Genomic DNA, 25,426 nt, shown 5'->3' on the forward strand with positions numbered 1-25,426 from the left:
CTGTACTCTCTCTTTCTTCTAGAATGATAGAGGTCTTCGACTTGTGGCTAATTCAGTGGTGTGGGTTCCAGAAGGCGGGATGCTGCAGATTACCAACAGAATCTTACAGGCTGAAGCTCCAGGTGCCAGAGCCTCAGAAATCATCTACAAAATTACACAGGAGCACCCCCAATTTGGTAACTCGTTTTTTCCCTTGTCATGATGTCATCATTGCATTCAGCAGGCTTGGACTTGCTTTTGTACAAAGCCACACAGCCAGGGTGTGTTTCCAGTGAACTCAGCTTTCTAATACCCCAGGCATCCCCTTTAAAGACAGAATAATCACAATAGCTATCATTGCTATATACATATTATTGGTATGCTAAGTAATGTAAACATAGTATAGTTAAACCTAAAGTTTAAGTTTTAAAACAACTACATTTTACAGAGAAAGTAACTTGTTAAAAGTCACCTGGCTAATAATATGTCAATACAATGTCAAACCTCAGGCTTTCAAACTCCACCTTGTGTCCCTCCCAGAACATCACCGCACTTCTTGAGACTTTCTTTTTAAGAAAAGACTTTACATAAAAACATTTCTCAAGATCTCCATTGTTACTTCCACTTCTAGCAAGATAGTAGAGTATGATAACCCATCATCATCACCTAGAAATGATGGATAAAAGAGATTCAGAGCTATAAGGCAATCATAGCTGACCTCCCGAGAATACAGAGAAATCTCCAAGCACCAGACACAGAGAAGGAACTGAAAGCCAATATGGGCAGGAGCTGATGGCATAACTTGCCTGAGGGGTTGTGTGTATCCCTCAGTAACCTGGGGGCTTGGGATTTAATGCCTGTGCAGAGACAGAAAGTTGGAATTAAGACAAGAAGCTCACTAGCACAGAGAGATGGCAAAGAAATGTACCTGTGTTTCCCAGGGCTCAGAGGGAGCAAAAAGAGTCTGCTGAGAATTCAGAAATTCAGGCCTGTTTCTCCTGAAGATCCAAGGTTAAGTTATACTGTGTGCATAGTCTGAGAAACCCAAAGCTGAGGCATTAATATGAAAATTGACCTCAGGCCAATGGTACTTCCTGGGTCCCTTGCAGAAACTAGTATTAACTGCTGTGGAATGTCCACCCTCAACTCCAGACCACACAAGATTCTCACAGAGAAAACCACTGAAGATTAACTCAGAATTCAGAATTACAGAACATATGAAGAAAAAATCTATAGTACCATAACTAAAACAAACAAGAAGATTAAAACCCCAAGGTTTCCAATGAAGGAACAAGCTTACAAAAACTATGAAATAAGCATATTTAAAAAGATTTAAAGACAGACACAAAAGAAGGGATCGAAACTGTAAGGAGATGACAAAATGTTATAAAAATAAAAACAACAGGCAGGTAGATTTTTTAAAAGAAATAATCACCTGAAAATGAAAAATATATTCATTATAATTGCTTGGCGTTACAAATAGCAGGGAAATAACAATCTGTTTTTCCTCAGGTTTATCAGATATTTTTAATTGTGTATTTTCTGTGGTGAGGAAAAAATCAACTTTTGTACTATTTAAAAATAAGTATAGAGTCCACAAAGGCATTGAAAAGCATAATCTAATCAAGAATTGATAGAATTATAAAACAGTCAGTCTAGCTGGGCTGTCATTTATTATAGTTGCGTAACCTTGAGGAAGGCAGGTGGACCCCCTTGAGCCATAAGTTTCTTTGAAAGATGAAGCTAGATAAGTTTGTAACTTTTTATTTTAAAATAATTTTAGACTTACTGAAATGTTGCAAAAATAGTACAAAGAGCTCTTGAATATCCTTTATCCAGCTTCCTCCACTGTTAACATCTTACATAATCATAGGACAATAATCAAAACCAGGAAATTAGCATTGATACAATGCTGTTAATTAGTTCACAGACCTTATTCAACTTTGCCGTATTTCACCCACTGATTTTAAGCTAGACAATGTTTAAGTCCTTTTCAGCTCTAAAAACCTTTGACTGGTTTGATGTATTAAATTCTTTACCTTTGTCTTGAGCATTAAAAGTCAAAAAATTAAATTTCCTAAAGATAGCCCAATATCCCAATATTCCGTCTAAGTATTAAATAGAACAATGCGGAATTAAGTGATTTTTTTAAAGCTATTTCAGCTTGATAAATGCCATGTAAGTAAGCCTGACTCACGTGACCCTTTCCTAATATAACTCTCTTAATTAACTTCTTCCTATGAACATAATCCTATTTCTGTGTGTTCAGAGCTCCCTACTGGTAATAATCAAATCGCATTACCCTTAGGAGCCATTCAGGAGTGGAAAAGGAGGTGGGAATGAGAAGCCCACTTAACGCAAATCTTTTTTTTTTTTTGGCTGCGTTGGGTCTTCGTTGCTGCGCGGGCTTTCTCTAGCTGCCGAGAGCGGGGGCTTCATTGCGGTGCAGGGGCTCCTCATTGCGGTGGCTTCTCTTGTTGCAGAGCACGGGCTCTAGGCGCACAGGCTTCAGTAGTTGCAGCGCACAGCCTCAGTAATTGTGGCATGCAGGCTCTAGAGTGCAGGCTCAGTAGTTGTGGCACGCGGGCTCTAGAGTGAAGGCTCAGTAGTCGTGGCGCACAGGCTTAGTTGCTCCACGGCATGTGGGATTTTCCCGGGCCAGGGATTGACCCTGTGTCCCCTGCATTAGCAGGTGGATTCCTAACCACTGTGCCACCATGAAAATTCCGAGATTCTAATTCTTAATACCTATTACATTTTCCCATAAAGTTTCTTGGTTAAAATATTGAGCTCAGTGTAAAGGAAATCACTAGTAGATGTTATTTTCTGTTTTTTAAGCCTGGACTTTTTTAAACCTGGATTTTCATATACTTAGAGTCATCTCCTTGATTTTGTCATACTATGATAAAAGCAGAGGTGAGGTATTACGCAAAAGCTCTCACCTCGATGGAGTGAACCCTACAAAATATCGGTATTTCTCCCTGTCTACTCATGGGCTTGGCACAAAGGTACCTTGTATTCATCATACCCAGTGCTGAACTCGAACTCTTCATCGTTTCTTCTACCAGCTCATCCCATTTGTGGCATCGCTTCCCTACACATCACCCAACCTAATAGGTGATCATCTGATTCTTCCCTCTTTCTTACCCTTTACAGCCACATTTGTCAAGTTCTGTTGCTTCCACTTCCTCAATGATTCTTGTATCTGTTTACATGTTTCCAATCTTACCTCTGTTGCTTTAGTTCAGGTTCCCATCTCTCATCTGGATTTTACAGCAGACTTATAGTTGACCAAACTGTCCACATAATTGTTAGTCACTATTGTTATCATTTTTATAAAATAAAGTCCAGCCCCTTTAACAGAACTTTCGCGTATATTCTGTGTTCTAAATCACTTCGTGCCATTAACCTACTGAAAATCTCACAGAGGCTCCCAGGTGCTTGTGGGGCTGATCTCAAGGGGAAGGAACTGCATCTTACTGATCTTTGAGTCCCCCACCCCAAAGGGCTAACCACAGTAGCTAGCCCTTAACAGGTGTTCACTGACTGTTTACTGAGTTGAAATTAATGGGATTAACCAGCATCCTGTGATTCCTGTTAATTTGCATAGTATCGCAATGGGTTTGTTTTTTTTTTTAAATCTGAAAAATAGGTTTATTTCATTAGGACTTGTTAGGAAAATTCTGCTTTGCCTTCCTATTATAAAGCAGAAGAGCCAGGAAATTGGCATTTGAATGTTTTCTGTTTTTCTACTGTTTTTCTGTTTTCCACATTTTCACTGTGGAAATCTCCTTCCAGACTATTTTGCAACTACCCACATTCATAAACAGTCCACATCCTGGGAAAGCATGTTTATTAGCAGGATCTTATGAACAGAAGTTGAACCAGGGAGAGATGGGTAATGGAATTGGTGACTTAAGTATAAATGAGAAACAGTACAAGAAAGAAACTAGAGAGAGTTGATTCTACACATGATTATTTTAAGAATAAAATAAGAATATTGATGTTTTTCTATTACTTCAGTATTTCATCACTATCCAGGATATTATGTGCATTTTTAACTTGAATTTAGTGCCTATAAATATTAGAATGAGTATTTCCTTTGAATAAGAGAACACATTTCTCTGGGGTAATCAAAGTGCACTATCAATTACCTGATATGTCTAGGGCACTAAGATCTGGGTATCCTCCTACAGAACATTTAAAAGATGTATGCAGTTTCTCTCTCTCTCTTTCTTTCTCTCTCTCTCTCACACACACATACACACACATTCTTCTCTCCCTCTTACTATCTGAGCGGTAGAGAGACTTCTTTCAGATTTATTGTTAGATGCATTTTCATGAGAACGTGGCTTGTTTTTAGCAGTTCATCCATTCTTCTCCTTGGTCTTCACTTGAAGGCATATTCTCCTTGGGAAATTTTGATTGTTTCTATAACACCTTTGTATTTTCAATCTCACTTTAAGAAAATAGTAGCTTCAGGTTAAGAATAAGCAATAGAAACAGATTGGTGGTGTTGGTGGTGATGTTTAGATTTAGATTTCATTGCTTCAATTCTAATGAAGTTTAGAAAATGAAGGAGGAGAAAACATCATCAGTTATTTATCAAGGTAACTGTTGGTCTGTGAACATAAAATAACCATGACGGGTAACAGGGTTTCATGACCAGGAAAATGAGCTTCAGATTCAAATCCCAGCTCCTTCACTTTGGACTTGTGTGACCTCAAACAAGTTATTGAACTTCTCTGAGCATAAAGAACTTTGTCTTTAAAATGGGGATGACAGTAGCATCTTCAGAAGGATTAAATAACATAATAAGGATAACCAACACTCTTTTCAAGCACCTATGAAGTATGTAGTATTATTCTCATTTTACCAATGAGGAACAGAGACTTGTAATACCTAAGTAAGCTCCCCCAGCTCGATGTGGTGGAACTGGGTTTGAACCACTATGTTAAGTGCTTCACGCAGCGCCTGTCATATGCATTCAAGTGTTAGCTATTATTGTTTTCATTTTAAGAACTCTTCCAAGGATGATTTTTTCTGAATTTTTTCTAATTTCCCCTTGTGTTTACACCAAAAAATTGCCTGGTTAGAAAACATTTTCTGTTCATAGACAGCTGTGGGTAGAAATGAATCCATTCAATTCACAGTATTTGTAGTGTTCACCACTATTTGGGTCTCCTTATATAATTTTAGTAGATAAAAGTCAGTAACTTCATACATGAATTGCCCTCGAATGGCTTTTAGCTCTTTTAATTGAAAGACTGGGAATTTTATGTCTAAAGTTGGATTTTATGATATCTGTTGAATTCTGTGTTACTATCTTTTCCTTCACCTTGGATAAAAATAAGGAAGCACATCATATCTTTTCTGTTTAAAATAAAAGTGGTAGAAAAGGAGACGAGAGCTCTGATTTACTTTTACTTTTCCCAGGGGTCCTCACTAACTGTGTGGCTTTCCTAGGGGAGGTGGTCCTTGTGTTTAATATGCCTGCAGACAGCCCCGCAGACGAAGGGCAGCACCTTCCTGATGGGAGGACAGCAACTCCCACCAGCACGTTCACCCAGCAAGACATCAACGAAGGCATCGTGTGGTACCGGCACTCAGGGCTCCCAGCCCAGAGTGACTCCTTCCACTTTCAGGTACCCTCTGCTTCCTGAATCTTCTGATGTCTGGATAGTCTGATGAAAACCATCACCCTTATTTATAAACAACTCAGGTCATTTTCTGTGATTGCCTGGAAGTCACATTTGGGAGAAGAAAAAAATGTAACTAGTAACATTGAGAAATTTTTTTTTTAATCTGTCAATTCAGCCTTCTGGGTGTCTCTACAAGCAGAGTCATTCTACAACAAAGAGGTATATAATAGATAATGGCTAAAGTGTTTGGAAAAAAGTATTTTTAAAATGTTAAAATACCACATGGAGAAAAACGTCTTATTTTCTTTTTTCAAATGTTTTTGGAACATTTAACCATCTTATGATAAGGTCATGGACAGAGCAGCCAAACCCACTGGGTTCACGTTTCACTTCTGCCATGTACTAGCTTTGGGAAAATTACTTGGGCAAAATCCTTGTGCTTCAGTTTCCTCATCTGTAAAATAGCATTGCTGTAAGGATTTAATGAGTTAATACGTATAAAGCATTTAGAATAGTGCCTGTTAACCGTGTAAGGGTGTGTGACTACCATTTATGGAGACTGGTCAAATACCAGTGCTATAGACTGGATGTTTGTGTCCCCGCCAAAGTTCGTATGTTGAAATCCTACCCCTCCATGTGATGGTATATGGAGGTGAGGCCTTTGATTAGAATTAGATGAGGTCATGAGGGTTGTGCCCTCATGAATGGGATTAGCATACTTACAAGAGTCATGCTTGCTCCCCCTCTCTGCTGCCCGCCACGGGGAAACAGTGAAAAGTCGGCAGTCCACAACCCAGAAGAGGGCCCTCACTAGAACCCACCCATACTGGCACCTTGATCTCAGACTTCCAGCCTCCAGAGCTGTGAGAAATAAATTTCTATTGTTCATAAGCCACCCAGTCTACGGTACTTTTGTTAGAGTAGCCTGAGCCAACTGAGGCAACCAGACTATAAGGTTGGTTTAATTTATTCTGTCAATAAATTAAAGAACAAGAAATTATTCTGGGCGCATTCCCTGACTACTATGAAGTACAATTAGAAATTAATAATAAAAGGGCAAAGAAAATCAAACCATTTGGAATTCCTTAATAATTACTAGTTCTAAATGGAAATCAAAATGGCAAACTATTAAGAAATATTGATCAGGAGGAAACAACTTATCAGAACTGAAATGATGTGGACAAAGTAATACTCGGAAGAAAATCAATGGCCTTAAGCTCTTATTGTTGAACAGAAAAGCATGAAAATTAATGGACTAAATATTCAACTCAAGAAGCTGGAGAACCACAGAGAAGCCAAAAGAAAGCGAAAGGAAGGCATTTATAGAGGTAAAAGAGGAATTGACTAATTATAAGATGCTAGAATTAGTAAATAAGTACAAAACCTGAATCTTTGGAAAGACCCATAACATTAGACAAACCTCTGTCAAGGATAATTTGGAAATAAATAATGGAACAGAAACACAAAGGAATGAGGAAGTATGAATGAAAAAGACCATTTAAGCATAGATACAGAAAAGATTTGGGGAAAGTGTCAGGGAAAATATAAGGAAGCCCTCATGGTGATCAGCCAAAGCAGCATCTATGTCTGAGTCATTTCCTTGGTCTAGGAATCCAGTAGGGGATAAACTACCACGATAGCTCATCTTGTTAAAATTATCGTCCATTCTGCTCCTGATGCCTGGTGTGTACATCTTCATTGTCTGACTAATTTATATTGTGTAAAAAGTGTGCTTCCCCAGAGAGCTAGTTGCAATAAACCTGGAAACAGTTAAAATGAGATTATACTGAGCACACTGAATGTCCAATGAGTGAGCAAACATTATGTGCCCTTTGCCCAAGTTAATTTTTCAGTTTTAGCACCTGGGGACTCAACAGTCCTCAAATAATGAGTCAGAATGGAAGCAAAGACCTCAATCAAAAGAAGTCACCTCAACAGACTGGACTCCTCAGATCTGCCTTTGCCTTCATTATCAGTATGGAGCACTTCCCTGGAAAGTCATTCTCAGCACCTGCTAAAATGATATTTGATTGCTTTTGCAAGTTGGTTACTAAGTGGGTTATTATAAAATAGCAGAAGTTGCTGATTTTTGTAAACAAATTCGCTAGAGTTTAAGACTCTAAAAACATCATTACTTAGAAAGTGGTTCCCTTTGGAGGGTCTTCACACATTCCGCTCAAAATGTGTTTAGAACTCCTATTTGAAATCTCCTTCAAAATCTGTGGGATATTCTTTAGCATATCCTCAGTAGTGACAGCATATCATCCTTTGGAAGTGGATTTTAAAATAAAACCCTATAGCCCAAAGTCATTCAGAATCGTGTCTGGTAAAAAAGAAGAGTAGCAATTATTTTTAGTTAAAACAAGGAGTAATTATGAAGTTAACAAGCTCAGTTTTCTTACATGATTTGTGAACCCCCTCTGAAGCATTTCAAAAAGTACATTTTGAACACTGACAGCATCTTTACTGCAAGTATGAAACAGCTCTCTGGGATCATTTTCTCTTGGATGTGAAGGTTTTGGTGTGTTTGTTTTTAAAATCTCATGGTTTGATAGGCTTATCTCATATTTTGATGTGAAACGACACAGACACTGTAGCTACGTGCTAAAATAAATGGTTGGCAACTTTCCCCATTCATCATTTTAGTGTCCCTTAGGATTTTAGACTATTTAAAAAAGATGCCGTTCTAATGATTCTCCTCTCATGTCCCTTCTTTTTTATTTTCTTTAAAGCAGAAAATGCAATACAAGGAGTTGTATGGATTTAATTTCGTTTTAATGTTGATGTGCTGCCATGAGCCATCAATGCAGCCCATCTGTTACTTTGCATCTAAGACTTGGGATTTGTGTAATGCAAGTGGTATTAAAAAATTAGAGGATGGCATAGTGAGAAGAAAGCAGGCACATTTTTGGCAGGGGAAGGAGCCCTGGTTTTGGCATATTCAGATCACGTTGACATAGCCTCAGGGGATGTAATTTGAAAAAGACCAACATATTTTACACTTGTGTCTTTGCTAGGGAAGCTAGAACTGCGACCGTTGCTTGGTAATCTGCTCACCTCTCACTTCCTGCAGAGTTCCATTCCTTTTCTTCAAGAGATAGGAGAACATATCTTCCCCTTCCTGATTTCCTAAAGCTTCCAACTTGAGTCACTGTGGTCCGTAGGAAGGTCACAAACCCGCTGACCTGGTTTTAAATACTGACCCTTGTTGGCTATGTGACCTTGACACCTTAACTTTTTGACCTTCAGTTTCCTCGTCTGTAAAAAAGGAGATAATAATATCTACTTGATGGGTATTCGGTAAGAAAACTTTTGAAAAGTAGCTAGCACAGTGCCGAGCCCATGATAAGTGCTCAGTGAATGATAGCTGTGGCTGTTAATATTATTTATGGTGACACTATAAGATGCCTTCTTGGAAACAAGTTGATATTCTGAGGCTTGAGCTCCAGGCGCCTGATGTGATCAAGGTACAGAGAAGACAGTTTTCCTGGAGGGTGTAATTTTAGAAGACATAGAGAAAGGGCTGCTATTCCTGCCCTTTTTCTCAGGATTTACAGAACCCTGCCCCTCTCACATGGAATTAACACAACTCCACATGGCCACATGGGCCTTAGCAATTCTTCTAACAAGCCTAAGGAGCAGACAATGGAAGGAAGGCGAGTTTAAGGGAACAGCGAGGTAGCACTGAGGAAAGGGAGAGGCTGCATGAGAAGAGCATCATTTTTCAGCATTTCTGAAGCAGGAAAAAGTTGATTTTGTGACCACTACCCTAGTTGTAAATGTTCTTAACCTTGCCTTGCAGTGATGAGGCTGGGATTTGTCATTTATAATCTAGGTGTAGATATCTGTGCTGGGTAAAGACTAAAGTGAAATAAACATCACGTATATTGATATAATGTGTTGTGTATGCTCATAATGAGACACTATGTAGCTATCAAAATTATGTTTTCAAGAATGTTTAATGGTATAGCAAAATATCATAGTATTGTGTTAAGTAAACATTTAGAATATACAATTGTATATAGTTTCACATATACATGGAAAAAAGATTAAACTGAAATGCAGCGATATATTAGTAATGACTATTTCTAGGTAGTGAAATTCTAGATGACTCTTATTCCTTATTTATCCCTTCCTGCAACTTCACAATTGCCTAAAATGCTTATGTATCGTTTTTATAATCAGTAAAAAAAGGAATTTTAAAATATGAAGAGCAGAATGAAAATCGTAATACAGGAGCATACAGAATTCAAAGACAGATGGTTCAAAAGGGAAAAAATAAACACAGGCAAACATACTCGGCTCACCAGTGTGCCGTGTCTTTGCAGGTGTCCAGTGCCACGGAGGCTCACGCCCATTTGGAGAGCCGCATGTTCAACATCGCCATCTTACCCCAGACTCCGGAAGCACCCAAACGCTCTCCAGGAGCATCTCTTCACATGACCGTGAGTTGGGTAGCAGGGCTCATGGTTTCTGCTTGGAGGAGGCAGGTTGATGAGATGTGACAGAATGCTTGGCTCAGAACACGGGCTCTGGGGTCAAAAATACCAGCCCTGTGAACTTGTTTCTCATTGACTTGAAAGAAGAAACTTAAAATTCCCAGAGTGAAAGGAAGGTTAGAGGGAATCCACTCCAGCCTCCCATCCATTGCTGCTGAGCCCTCTTACAGCGTTCCAGACACTCACAGAACCATTCCTTGAGTACCTGGAAGGAATTTCAGGCTTATATCCATTTAATGATTACTATTTGGGTATAATTATTCAGCCAGTTAGAGTTCCATCTAGCTGGAGAAACGGTTATTCTGTTTTAGAAGTCCTGTTAGTAGTTTCCTTTCGATTAGAAAAGTTTCCTGGAGAAAGTGATGTCTGTGCTGACTCCAGAAAGATAAGTAGCAAATATCCAAGTGAAGGTTTGGGAGGCAGGTTGGAAAGAATAGTGGGGTGATGGCAAAGGGCGTCACCAGGCATAAAAACAACACATGCAAAGACCCAGAGGGGAGAGACAATATGATTGTTGGGAAAATTGCGAACAGTTCAATGAGACTGGAAGACGAGAGGGGCTGAAAGGGAGTGGTGAGCCTGTGGGGTTTTGCGAGCTAGATCACAGAGGAGCTTGTATGCTGCGTGGGAAGGAGTGTGGACACATGGAAAGGTTTGGAGCAAGGTGAGCACTAAATTAGTACATGGCGTTGAGTTCAGACAATTAGCAGTTCCACTGTAATCCTATATCTATGGGGCATGTAATGCCAGACCCCTCTTCTAGACAGAGCCACAGCACATTAAGTCCTTGTAAATTAATCATCAGGGATCCACATTTTAGTTAGCGCCCACGGAATTACACTCCAAAGTGGTGCAGCACTCCTGAGCTGCAACAAAGACAGCAGGTAGAGTTTTAGAAATTATGGGTCTGGGGCTTGACAGAGACATAAAAGGGGAAACAAAGTTTTTAATGGATACATGCTATCGGCATTTCCACCGTAAACTGTAATTTAAAGAAATCATAATTCAGGAACACTATAAAGTCTATAATTCATCATTCTGACTGCAGGAGCTTGGACCAGAATTTTCTCTAAAGCGTAAAGAAAAATGTGCATACACGTTTCTTGCCAAATGCTAATGTGGTGTTATTTTGACTTTAGAGGGAAAAAAAATGGGCCAGGAGCCATGAAGATGGCATCACTCCCGCTCTTTTGCTGAAAACCTCTAGAAACTTTTCAACATACTTAACCTTGAGGGTCTCAGGTTGCATGTTTGTAAATTAGGTCTGTTCTGTGTAATTTAGGGTATCACAAAGGTTAGTCTACTGTAAAATGTAATCAGGCTGCTCTTTCATTCCCTAAAATATACAGTTTATATTTCTTTTGACATTAATTAGAGCCATTACTGTAAGATATACATACTGTAAAATGTGACAAAAGCACATTCTCAATGCAGTGATTTGGACCCATCTAAGCACATAAGTTTTGTACATATTTGGTAAACACATTGTGAATACATATGCTAAATTCATACATAGTATATTCATGTAGATGTTTAAGGGTAGGAGTCTACCTCTCCAATCATTCAGTTATTCAGTCTTGCACACTTGCGGGTCCCTAGTTTATGCCAAGTTCTGTGGAAGACATTGGAGATTCAGTGATCATGTAATGCAGTCTCTATTAGTCTATTTTAGACTTAGAGTCTAAAGAGGGAGACAAGAAAATAAATAAACAGTGACAATACAGTAATAAATGTCATGACAGAGACATGGCATGGAAGCAGATAGCAGGGCACCTAGTCCAGCAAGGCATAGGAGAGGTCAAGGAAGGCATCCTGTAGAAGGTGGACCAAGCTGGTTGAAGTGAATATTATCTCTAAATCAGGGTCTCAAACTTCAGCCTGCATTAGGATCACCTATAGGGCTTGTTAATTCACGGATTGCTGGAGCCCACCCCAGAGTTTTCCAATTCAGTAGGTCTGGTATAGGGCTGATAATTTGAGTTTCTAACAGGTTCCCAGGTGATACTATTGCTACTGCTCTGCTCACTACACTTGCAGACCCTCTTATCTAGACTAGAAATAGGCGGAAGTTCATTCCAGGCAGAGGAGCAGCACTTGAAAAGAAGATGGAGACGCAGGAGAACATAACATGTTTGAGGAATGACGGAGAGTTCAGTTGGCTGGAGCATAAATCTTTAGGTGAAGAAGAAAGAAGAAATGAGAGATCACGGAGGACCTTAAGATAAGTTGAAGGAGATTCCATTTCGTCCAGAAAGGCTGTTAGGGCAAGTAGGATACAGCAGAGAGGTGGCATGCTTAGAGTCTCAATTTGAGAAGGTCATTTTGGCTGCAGGGTAGAGAACACCCCAGATGGGGCGAGACAGGGAGCAAGGAGGCCAAGAAATAGGCTACTGAAGTCACCTAGAACAAGAAAGGTTGGTGGCATGAAGGTCATGCAGTGGCAATAAGGATTAAGAGTTGGTGAGATCTTGAAGAGATACTCGTACACTCATATTCATTGCAGCATTATTCACAACAGCCAAGAGATGGAAGCAACCTAAATGTCCTTTGACAGATAAGTGGATAAAGAAAATGTGGTATATACAGCCACTGAATATTATCCAACCTTTAAAAAAAGGAAATCCTGTCATATGCTACAGTATGAATGAACCTTAAGGATATTGTCCTAAATGAAATAAGCCAATCACAAAAAGACAGATAATGCAGGATTCCACTCATTTGAGCTAGTCAAACGCTTACAAACAGAAAGTAGAACGGTGGTTGCCCCTGTGGGGAATGGGTGGGGTGTGGAGAGAGAAAAGAGGAATTGTTATTCAATAGCGTTTCAGTGTTGCAAGAGGAAAAGAATCTGGAAATCTGTTGTAGAACAATGTGCATCTAGTTAACACTACTATACTGTACACTTAAAAGCGGTTAAGGTGGTAAAAAAAAAAAAGTTAGGAGATTAGAGATCTTTAGAGACAGTGCTCAATTAGATATGGGAGAGGGCGAAGCACCCCATTTTCTGAGCATACAGAGATGCCATTCATTGAGATGGGGAATGTATGAGGACTTGAGGGGGAGGGGGAGGGGTGGAAGGCATGATGCACTCAGTCTGGGATGTGCTTGTAAAGGGCGTGCATATTAAGGGCAGGTAGAAGAAGATCAGTAGCTATTCAAGGTGAGTGATAAACCTTTGAGAATCATTAATGGCTGGTAGTGGTTAAATCCTCAGAAATCACTGAGATTCCCCAGGAAGATTGCACAGAATGAATAGCAATATAATCAAATACGTGCCTAAATGAAAATTTGTTCTGTGACATTTCTGTAATTCTGTTATTCATCAAACCTAAGATCCTTTAAATGGGATCTTATGGTTTGGTCTGTAGTGCTCATCAGAATTATATGCATGCATATATATATAAGATATGTATACACATATATCATATATATATAAACATGTGTGAGATGTGTACATTTAGAATATATATCAAATTTGAGCAAGGGGATCTGAAGACGTGCGTATCGCAGCATAGATAGTGTCAGATTCTTCAAGTAAGTTAACAGATTCACATCAACTCCCAGTTCTCCAAGTAATCATCCACTATTTGACTTAGAAGATCCTTAAGGGCAAAACCTTTGATTTATTAACCTTGGTATCTTCCTCAGCATCTAGCACAATGCCTTATATAAAATAGTTGCTTAGTAAATATTTGTTGCCTAAGTGAATATTTTCAGGCCTACTTTCACATGGCTAATAATATCTTCTTGTATGACCTTCGAATTCAAACAAATTAATTATATGGGTACACACACAAACACACACTTTGAATATCATATTTCCAAGTCCTCTCTTAAAGGGGAGATAGATTCTATTATCTCTTAATGTGAAAGAAGATTGATTATTTCCTTTTCTAAGTGATTGCGGTCCTCAGGGTTGGGTTGCCCAAGGTCACCACTTGAGGAAAAGGCCTTTCTTTCCTGGTTTCATTTGCTTCCAAAGTGATTGCTGTAGCAAGGGTTCTCTTAAAACCATTCTTATTGAGGCTAGCAGGGATCCAGTTAGAACAGCTGATCTTTTTGTGATATGGACTCAAGCCTGGGCCTGCTGTATTTGTTTTATGGCTATGGGTGTCTGTGTCTATGTTTTCTCTTGAGACATTTCAGATACTAGTATAATTATTATCTGCAGTCTCTGGAAATGTTTTGTTATCCTTGGAATTACTGTTGTGCTTTATCTGAGCCTTTCACACTACTTAGCATTTTCTACCTTAGAGCTGTTTATGAGTTTCTCCCACTGAAAAGTGAAATTCCTTGAGGAAAAGGTCTATATCTGATTCATCTTGTATCTTCTACAGCTTTTTGCCTGGTACCTTGCACATAGTAGGTTCTTACTAAAAATTTAGTACATGAATATATGAATTAATTAAATGTGTTGAATACATGAATATATGAATGAATTTTGTTGTCCTAACTAAACCATGTGAGAAGACAGTAGGACCTTCATTTTACTTATCTCATCTCATCATTCATGGGTGTGTGATTTCTCAGGCCCGCCGTGGGCTTTGCTGCTTTGGTAGAATGACAGTCAACATGGGAAATTCTTTTTTTTTTTTAATGGAGGGTGAAATGATAATGTCATTTATAAATTCTGACCTGGAAGTTTAAAGATGTTAGTCATGCACACTTTGCTGTATCTTAAGTGTTCAAATGTTTGCCTCTCTAATTCTTTAGATGACGTTGAAATACGATGAAAAAATATTCTTAAAAAATTATCGATGAAGTTGTTTTTTAAAGTATTTTTATTACTATCTTAATTTTTTTCATAATAATATTTTTTCATTCATTCAACAAATTTTTATCGAGCACTTCCATGTGCCATGTGCTCGGTGCTTGGTGTCCATGAACAAACAAAAATTTATGTTCTCATGGAGTTTACATTCTCTTGGGGGAGGGGAATAGACAATAAGTTATAAACAAAATAAATAAGCAACTCACATATAGCATGTTAGTGAGAAGTATTATGATAAAACAAAAAGTAGATCAGGGCCAAGAAGATTGGAAGTGTAGCAGGGGAGACCTAGGTTGTAACTTTAAATAAGGTGGTCAGGGTGGGTTACCTTAAGACAATGACATTTAAAGAAAGACTTGCAGAAGGTAAGAGAGATAGTTGTACAGATACGTGTGGAAAGAGCATTCCAGGCCCAGGGAACCATTCATTTAGAGGTATCAAGGTAGGAGCATGCCTAGATATTCAAGGAACAGCAAGGAAGGCAGTATGGCTGGATCAAAGTAAGTGGAAGCCAGAGGAATCTGCATGAATTCACAGATGTGCTAAGTGGGCGGATGGGGGTGGAGCAGATTCGGGACCATGTCCGCCTCACAGGCCATCGTAGGGACTTTTGATTCTGAGTAACATGGAGAGCTATTGCAGGGTGTTGAGTAGAGGTCCAATGTCCTTTTTAAAGGCATCATGCTGGTTGCTGTGCTGAAATAGACTGTTGGGGGAGGGCAAGAGAGCTGCTGGGAGGCCGTTGTGGTAATCCAGGTGAGAGAATGTGGCTCCCAGCAGGATGGTAGCAATGTCATGGGGAGAAGTGGTTGGATTCTGGATGTATTCAGAGGTAATATGGGTATTACGGAAACCATTATTCTATAATCTTCCTTTGTTGACAGATAGTTTAATAAAAAAAAAGTGTCTTCTATAATGATTTCCATTAACTTTAGTCTCTCATTTCTTACTGTTTGATTGATAAATATTGAACACTTCAAATAGCCAATATTAAAACTGATTATACTTTGATATAGCTCAACCTCAATATTGCTTTCTTCAGAGAATCAAGTCCTCGCCTTTTCTGCTTAGTGTCTCTTTCTATTAGTAAAAAAATAGTATCAACAAGTTCTATAATAAAACATCTGTTTTCTTGGCTAGAACACATTTCCCTTTTCTGTCGTACTAGGTCCATGATAATTCTTTTTTCTTACCACTTTATTGTTTTAGGGACATCTAAATATTCGAAAATATCCCATAATACTTTGAGAACTTTCAGATGTCCTGATGGTTTTGAGATTAAAAGGTGGCAAGCGGTACTGAACAATGTACTCACCCTGCACTTTTTGTCCGTGTACCTGTGCCCACACGTGTACACATTTATGGATGTATGCACACATGCATGGGCTGTAAACACCTTACATAGGGCGTATGTTTTTCTTTTGTTGTCCTAACCTGTTTTATTTTAGGGTGAGAGACCAGCTGCTATTTGCAATTCTGATTTTCCTTGCTCCTTACATTCCAGACCTGAGCAGTGACCTGAAATAGGGGGTTGTCCTAACCTGCAAATGCTGCCTCTCCCAGGACGAGTATGCCTTGGGGACAGTTACGAAGCAACTGCAATGTTCAATCTTTTCATTGGTAAAAGGAAGAACACCACGCCCTCCTCCATGAGAATTACTGAGCCCCACTCAACCCTTCCCTAAATGGGAAATTCCTTCTGAAAGTAGCAGAGCTTGAAAGAGCAGGAGAGCATGTCAAACGCTAACTCTTCAAGGGTCAGTTCGGAAGAGTCTGCGATGAGCAGATATTTTTGTTCTGTCTTATTATCGGCATGTGTGACCCAGGCAAGGGGCCCGTGCTCACACTCCTTTTCCATTTTCTCCTCCCCACTCTGTGTTTTTGCTGCTGTCCCCAAATTTCTGTTAGGTCTGGTCATGGAATTCTGAATCTCTCCTTTTCTTCCAATGTTGTCCACTGTTAATGGGTTGTGAACACACACAGGTGAATGGATTGTGAAAGCTGCACACACATTGGCCTTCAGATTAATTTCACTTGACTCGTTCATTGGGTCCTGAAAGCTAGAAGCAAAAAAGCAGTATCTAGTTCTTTTGAATAGTACAATGGAGATGAAGAGAAATATTGACTATTGTTATAAGCTGTAATAAACACATAATTCTTAAATCTCTGAATTCAAATGGTGAGCCTCTCTGGCATTTGAGGTGAGTTCATCTTTAGCCATTTGAAACCATCAAAGTTAAAAAAGGAAAAGAATGCATCACAGTTCCCACTAGTAAGCTGGGGGGTTGGGAGAAATGCTCACCAGATATAACCTTAGCCCGTTAAATGAGAGGAGCAGAGCTGTAGGGATCCAGCTGTGAATAGTAGAATAGCCAGCTGTGATGGCTCATTTCCAAACACGTACCACTGTGAGTTCCAACTAGGGAGAAGTGATCATATTGGGGCACCCACAGCAGGTACCAACATAAACCCAGGGGGCCAAGGGCAGGGGAGAGAAGGGCGAATCAGCCAGGACGCATCTGCAAGGAGACCAGATCCTCCCTTTGAACTCTCAGAGAAAATTTTGCTAAATGTGACTAACAGAGGAAGTTGATTTTTTTTTTTTTAATGAGGTTTGTTTTTGCCTCTGGCTTTTGTTTCCGTCACACTATTTTCTCTTCTTCTCTCTTCAACTTTGTGTAGGCTCGGGAGGACGGCCTGACTGTGATTCAGCCTCATTCTCTCTCCTTTGTAAACTCTGAGAGACCGAGTGGAAAGATAATATATAATATCACTCTACCTTTGCATCCCAGTCAAGGTAAGGCGTGCAGTAAATGATGTTTTGAGTGGTGCTGTTGTCTTCTACTTGTTGACCAGCCTTAGAAGCTCTGGAATTCTGTCTGCTTCTACTCGTTGAGGATTTAAGGAGTAACAATTATTCATCACCTCTGTTCCTGTCCTCTGAGTTGAGAACCAGTTGAGAGGGAGACACTGTGGCCGGACAGATGGAGATGAATGTGTCAGCTTTGGTACTGACAGAGCTGTACTGGAGAACATCGTGTGCACATAACTTCATCACTGGATGAGTTCCCCTCCCACGCACTGCCTGTAGGGACAGGGCCTGCCCTGGTGAGGTTCTGATAGGCGAGTGGACCAGAATGAGCATGCGCTAAGGACAAGGAGCTCTGCCAGAGAGCCCAATGGGGGCTGAGCCACACATACTCAGTTTCTCCCCCGCATGGATAAGGCTCTCCTCCTCTTTTTTTTTTTTTCTTGTGTTACGTGGGCCTCTCACTGCTGTGGCCTTTCCCGTTGCGGAGCACAGGCTCCAGACGCGCAGGCTCAGCAGCCATGGCTCACGGGCCCAGCCGCTCCGCGGCACGTGGGATCTTCCCGGACCGGGGCACGAACCGGTGTCCCCTGCATCGGCAGGCGGACTCTCAACCACTGCGCCACCAGGGAAGCCCCTCCTCCTCTTTTTTTTTAACCAAGGTAATAAATGCTGTTTATGACTTCTAGAAGTTTACGTAGTGCTCCTACATATTAATACCCTATGAGCTTCAAAAAAACAATTACGTTTACAGTAGTATTACCGGTCACCCAAATGAAGGGGAAGGAAACTTCCTAATTGTGAGAATGTGCAAATGTTCTCCTTAAGGAGATACTGACCCAGAAGACCATTTAGTATCTGTCATGTCAAATGCTTCACAACTCTGGAATTCCCATCGTGACAAACATGTGTCAGCACACAGTTCTGTGCTCTCATACAGGAGCATGGAAATGTGGAACTACAATTAGAGGAGAGGTGGGCCCTGGCCATCAGTCCCCAGCCTTCAGATCCCTTAACTTTGGGCTCAGCTACCAAGCCTGTTTCCAGAGAGATGTGTGTGTGCCTTACAGTGAGGAGATCAGCTTCTACGAAGACACTTCTGCTCCTGTCTCTGAGGCTGCTCTCCCAAGACCAACCACTGCCTTAGCTATGAGCCTTTCACATTATCAGTTTCTCCCAAGGAGAAATTAAATTTCATTTCCCTTTTGATAAAGTGCAAAGAAATTAAAAGACTAAAAGTCCTCCGTCTTCTTTTTTCATCTGCTAAGCCATAGCTAGAGTCGTCCTCCCTACGTTGCTAGGGTGGAGATGTTCTTTCAGACCAGCAACCTGAATGACTGTAGGTCTGTCAGTCCCTCAGAAGCTGAATTAGTGTCCTCCTTTTAAAGAGTAAGTAGGACATGAAAGATGATCATAGCATCAGTTCTGTACCTGCAGAATTTAGAAATGACAGGCAAATCTGCCACCCCTAAAGCATTTATAAGTTAGTGATAATTGCAAATCCAGGTCAAGATCCATGTTACTATTGCCAAAGGTCATCACAGAGACTAAGGATTTTCTGAAGGAAAGAGGGTAGATTGAAAAAAATCTTTACAGCCTCACCAGGAGACCGGCCTGTGCCATTTTTGTAGCGACGTTGACCTTTGAACTTAAACTCAATTGAGAGAATCTCATAATTATGGTACAGTGTCTATGACTTCAGAATTCCCAGGTCTAAGCTACATTAGGGGGCAGTAGTTTGCATCTTACTATTGTTTATGGTCAATGAGGCCTAGTCAAGGGTATCTGGGTTTCAGGTTTGCCCTTTTCTTGAATAACTGAAGAATAGTATACCAAGAACAAGCTGAGAGCAATTGTTCCTGAAGGATAAAAGACTTCCGCCAGTGGGAAAGGCAGCTTTATGGCTCTGATCATTCAGTCAGCCGTCAGAATTACTGTTGATTGCTCATGCCGTCTCTCTTCCTCCTAGGCATCATCGAACACAGGGACCAGCCTCACTCTCCCATCCGGTATTTCACCCAGGAAGACATTAACCAGGGCAACATTATGTACCGTCCCCCCACTGCAGCCCCCCACCTCCAGGAGATCATGGCCTTCTCCTTTGCTGGTAATGCTTTTTTTCTCTATTTTGAGGCACCCAAGGCACTATATTCTACAACCACTCCTTGTGGTTCTTCAGGGCATACTTTTAATAAAGCCTTATTTTGTGCCTCCTGTGTGGCAAGGCCCGAATGGGCCTTGGAGATCTAGTGGTGAGCAAAAAGAGGCAGGAATCCTGGCGAGTTTGGGGATCCTAGGTATAGAGACAGAATTTGATCAGTAATCCCAGTAATGAATGTTTAATTGCAGGCTGAGATAAGAGCTCTAAAAAGAAGGAAGAATGTTCAGTGGTGGAATTGGATGTAGCAAGACTGACCTAGACTGAGGGTCCACTGGAGGCTGCCCCAGGGAGATATTGACAGAAGAGGGGTGGGTAGAAGCTAATTAGGCTAAGTGTGTGTGTCGGGATCATTGGGAGAACATTCCTGAAGGAAGGGCACATGCCCCTGTGCAGAGGCCCTGGGAGGGAGAGAATGTGATGTTCTAGGCACTGAAAAAAGTTATTGTGTCTGGAATGTGGAGGGTTGAACAGAGTGGGGATGGGCCTGCAGGGAGAGATAGAGGGCAGACCTTAAGGCCACTGTGAGACTGCAGGGATTTGGAGTCTTATCCCAAGAACAATAAGGACCTGGTGGAGGTTTTAAGTTATAGGAGGATGCCTTTTCATAAGGATCTCTTTGACTGCAGCGATGGGAGTGGTTTGAGGACGAAGCCAGGACAGACAGGCATGTGGATGAGGGGAATCTAGTGAGAAGGATCCTGCCGTACTTCATGGAAGGTCCCATGTAGGCGACCTTTGGGATTAAAACCAGGATTTGACAAAGACACCTTTTTTAAAGAAGAGAAGATTGAGCGAAAGAATAACTACAATTCTAATTCAAGCAAGTGTGTGCCCTTCCACTAAGCCAGGATAGCCTTAATCCTTGCCACCCATTAGTCTCCCCTTGACCCAGTATTCAAAGCTGCTGAGTTTTAAGTCCCTACCCCTAAATATTTCTGTGCTTTGGAATGATACTAAAAATCTTGAAGCCTGTTTCTTTATGATCTTTAAGATGTATGTGTCACATAACATGATTAATATAGAGTATTATTTTTATATAGTAGCTTTAATCATACAGTAGCTTTAATCATACAGAACAGTTGGTGATTTCTTATGGTGAGTTGAACAGGGGTTGAATAATTTTAGAGTTATGTTTCCAAGCATGGCAAACATTTAAAGTAATATTTGCCATTATTTAATATGCCATTATAGATGCAATTGTCTAGAAAATAATGAACTCCTCAATTAGATTGAAAATCCCTAAGCGCTGGGATAGACCTCTTCTCTAAGAGTATCCCCAGTGTTTACTAACTGGATAACTCATAGCCAGTGAAAATGTTCACGGTCCTCTAACCCCAACTTTACAAGACCTACTTTACAAGAAACTCAGGTCCTCCTGGGCTTAGAGGGAAAGAAAACATGTCAGCCCTGGTTGAGGTTATTTCCGAATCCACTATGCTCGCCTGTGTTCCTAGAGCCTTTTTAGAGAGAGCAGACTCCTATCCTGTATAATCTACGGGATAAATGCCACGAGATAAATCTCTTACACTGTTATAGTGTGTAAATCAGTGTCCCAGGCATCACTATATCTACAATGGAATTGACCCACCAGAAAGCCTTGTCAGTGACATACGACATCACCCACATTCACCGATTTGTAGGATTTTATGTACTGGTAAAATGGGATCTGAATAAATGTATTATAAATCACTCTAACTGATGTGATATAAAATCATTCCACTCTGTGGTTCTTTTTGTTACTTAAAATTAGCGTTGGCACCATTAGAGTCAACATAACATTAGCAAACAACCTGGTGATCTTTCCTTAAGTCATAATAATTTAGGTTAAAATGTCCTTTACTTTTCTAACCTCTGCCCTATAGTTTGTACCTTTCCCATCTATTTCTGGCCCCAAAATGTTTAGTATACTGATTTTCTGTCTTCTGTTCTTTCAGGTCTCCCAGACTCAGTGAAATTCCACTTCACAGGTGAAAATTTTAATCTCAATTTTATTAGAAGATGGAATTTTTCCTTCTTTTTGCTGTCTTCATCATTACTTTTAGCTATTTTCTAAGAACAACTTAAAAGTTACATAAGTTTCTTCTAAAATAATCACATGGCTAGATAAAATAGTAATAGCTTAACTTTGTATTCATAGAAAAAATAATTATAATCCACCAAGGATACCAAAGATTAGTGTTCTTTAAGCCCAGTTTCAACTTGTCCTAATATGTATTAAAAAGAGGTAATAATGATTAAGATCTTAGACTTTGGATCCAGTCTGCCTGGAGTTCAGCCTACTGTGGAATAGTTTCTTAACGTCTCTGTACCTGAATGCCTTATCCATCAATGAGGATAATAAATAATAATTACATATGTGTAAAGCTCCCAAAACAGAGGCACATACAGGCTTACCTCGTTTTATTGCACTTTACTTTGTTGTGCTTCATAGATACTGCATTTTTTACAAGTTGAAGGTCTGTGGCAACGCTGTGTAAAGAAGTCTGTCAGTGCCATTTTTCCAGAAGCATTTGCTTACTTCCTGTCTCTGTGTCACATTTTGGTAATTTTTCCAATATTTCAAACTTTTTCATTATTAATATATTTGTTGTAGTGATCTGTGCGCAGTGATCTTTGATGTTAATATTGTAATTGCTTTGGGGCCCCAGGAACCACACCCGTATAAGACAGTAAGCCTAATAAAAGTTGTGTGTGTTCTGACTGTTCCACCAACTGGCCATTCCTCTGTTTCTTTCCCTCTCCTCAGGCCTCCATATTCCCTGAGACACAACAATATTGAAATTAAGCGAATTAATAACCCTACAGTGACCTCTAAGTTTTCAAGTGAAGGAAAAGTCACACATCTCTCACTTTAAATCAAAAACTAGGAATGATTAAGCTTAGTGAGGGAGGCATGTCAAAAGCCAGAATGGGCCAAAAGCTAGGTCTCTTGTGCCAAACAGCCAAGCTGTGAATGCAAAGGAAAAGTTCTTGAAGGAAATTAAAAGTGCTCCTCCAGTGTACACGCAAATGATAAGAAAGCAAAACAGCCTTATTGCTGATAGGAAGAAAGTTTTAGTGGTCTGGATAGAAGATCAAACCAGCCACAGTATTCCCTTAAGCCAAAGCCTAATCCAAAGCAAGGCCCTAACTCTCTTCAATCCTATGAAAGCTGAGAGAAATGAGGAAGCTGCAGAAGAAAAGTTTGAAGCTAGCAGAGGTTGGTTCATGCGGTTTAAGGAAAGAAGCCATCTTCTTAACATAAAAGTGCAAGGTGAAGCAGTAAGTGCTGGCGCAGAAGCTGCAGCAAGTTATCCAGATGATTTAGCTAAGATCTTTAATGATGGTGGCTACACTAAACAACAAGTTTTCAATGTAGATGAAACAGCCTTCTATTGGAAGTGTTCTGACACAGACAGTGAGTTGTGATAGCTGTGTATAGACCTCAGCATCCTAGTTTTAGTTCAAGTACAGTAGAAGCTGAGTGCCAGTAAGCAAAAGCAGAATCAGACCTGGCATCTATGCTGATGCAAAGTAGAGACAAACTTTCTTAACTTAGGTCTAGAGTGAGGATGGATGACCATAAATCCTTAAACAGCTGTTTAGTTCGGATTGACTATTCCATTAGAATCAACCATCCATATGTCCTATTGTATTTCATGTAGGGATAAATCTTAGTAGGGATAAAGTCATCTCCCTCAAACTCTCAGATATTCTTTTTTTCTTTGAGGGTTAAAAAGTCACACTTGAATTAATAGTAAATTTTAGGGTTGTGTCACTGGTTTTTTATTTTTTTTTATTGCGGTATAATTGACACATAACATTGCATTATTTTCAGTTGTACAACATAATAAGTTGATATTTGTATATATTGCAAAATGATCACCACAATAAGTCTAGTTAACATCTGTCACCATGTATAGTTACAAATTTTTTTTCTTGTGATCAGAACTTTAAAAATCTACTCTCTTAGCAATTTTCCAATATGGAATACAGTATTATTAACTATAGTCACCATGCTGTACATTATAGTCCCATGTTTTATTTATCCATTCATCCACCAGTGGACACTTAGGTTGTTTCCACATCTTGACTGTTGTGAATAGTGCTGCAATAAACATGGAAGTGCATGTATCTCTTCGAGATACTGATTTTATTTCCTTTGGATACACACCCAGAAGTGGGATTACCACATCATGTGGCAGTTCTAGTTTTAATTTTTTTAGGAGGCTTAATACTATTTTCTGTAGTGGCCGCACCAATTTGCATTCCCAGCAACAGTATAAAAAGGTTCCCTTTTCCCCATGCCCTCATAACACTTGTTATCTTTTGTCTTTTTGATGATAGCCATTCTAAGAGGTGTGAGGTGATATCTCATTGTGGTTTTGATTTGTGTTTCCCTGATGATTAGTGAGTGAGAAACTTTTCATGAACATGTTGGCCATCTGTGTATCTTTTTTGAAAAATGTTGTTTCAGATTTTCTGCCCATTTTTAAAATCAGATTGTGGGTTTTTATGCTATTGAGTTGTATGAGTTCTTCATATATATATTTTTTTCTTTTTTTTCGATATTAACCCGTCATCAGATACATGATTTACAAATATTTTCTCCCATTCTGTAGGTTGCCTTTTCATTTTGTTGATGGTTTCCTTTGCTGTGCAAGTGCGATGTAGTCCCACTTGTTTATTTTTGCTTTTGTTGTCAAATTCAAAAAGCCAAGGCTGGTGTCAAGGAGCTTACCGTCTATGTTTTCGTCTAGGAGTTTTATAGTTTCAGGTCTTATGTTCAAGTCTTTTTTTTTTTTTTTTTTTTTTTTTTGCGATACGTGGGCCTCTCACTGTTGTGGCCTGTCCTGTTGCGGAGCACAGGCTCCGGATGCGCAGGCTCAGCAGCCATGGCTCACGGGCCCAGCCGCTCTGCGGCATGTGGGATCTGCCCGGACCGGGGCACGAACCCGTGTCCCCTGCATCGGCAGGTGGACTCTCAACCACTGCACCACCAGGGAAGCCCATGTTCAAGTCTTTAATCCATTTTGAGTTAACTTTTGTGTATGGTGTAAGCTACTGGTTAATTTTCCTTCTGTTGCATATGGCTGTCCAGTTTTCTTAACACCGTGTTTTGAAGAGACTGTCCTTTCCCCATTTTATAGTCTTTGTTCTTTTTCATAAATTAATTGACCTGATATCTATTGGCTCTCTATTCTGTTCCTTTGATCTATATATCTGTTTTTATGTCAATACCATACTGTTTTGATTACTGTAACTTTGGAGTACAGTTTGAAATCAGGGCTCATGGTGCCTCCAGCTTTGTTCTTCTTTCTCAAGACTGCTTGGCTATTTGGGGTTTTTTTGTAGTTCCATACAAATTTTAGGATTGTTTGTCTAATTTTTGTGGAAAATGCCATTGGAATTTTGATAGAGATTGCATTGAATTTGGAGATTGCTTTGGGTATTATGGTCGTTTTGACAATATTAATCTAATCCATGAGTGTGGAATATCTTTCCATTTATTTGTGTCTTCAGTTTCTTTCATCAATGTCATATAGTTTTCATTGTACAGGTCTTTCACCTCCTTGGTTAAATTTA

At 39.8% G+C, this 25,426-nt stretch overlaps 1 protein-coding gene across 2 annotated transcripts in view; it reads left to right on the forward strand.

The window, feature by feature from the left end:
• Window positions 1-25,426, forward strand: part of FRAS1 (Fraser extracellular matrix complex subunit 1) — a 464,864-nt gene that overhangs the window by 325,009 nt on the left and 114,429 nt on the right. For both annotated transcript variants that reach the window (XM_067736345.1, XM_067736344.1), the window contains exons 30-35: window positions 23-176; window positions 5,446-5,624; window positions 9,950-10,066; window positions 17,574-17,688; window positions 19,670-19,807; window positions 21,796-21,828. In XM_067736345.1, the coding sequence (XP_067592446.1) occupies window positions 23-176; window positions 5,446-5,624; window positions 9,950-10,066; window positions 17,574-17,688; window positions 19,670-19,807; window positions 21,796-21,828 (736 nt within the window). The remainder of the gene's footprint in view (window positions 1-22; window positions 177-5,445; window positions 5,625-9,949; window positions 10,067-17,573; window positions 17,689-19,669; window positions 19,808-21,795; window positions 21,829-25,426) is intronic.

The sequence above is a fragment of the Pseudorca crassidens genome, chromosome 4 (genome assembly GCF_039906515.1).
Source record: "Pseudorca crassidens isolate mPseCra1 chromosome 4, mPseCra1.hap1, whole genome shotgun sequence".
Classification (NCBI taxonomy): Eukaryota; Metazoa; Chordata; class Mammalia; order Artiodactyla; family Delphinidae; genus Pseudorca; species Pseudorca crassidens.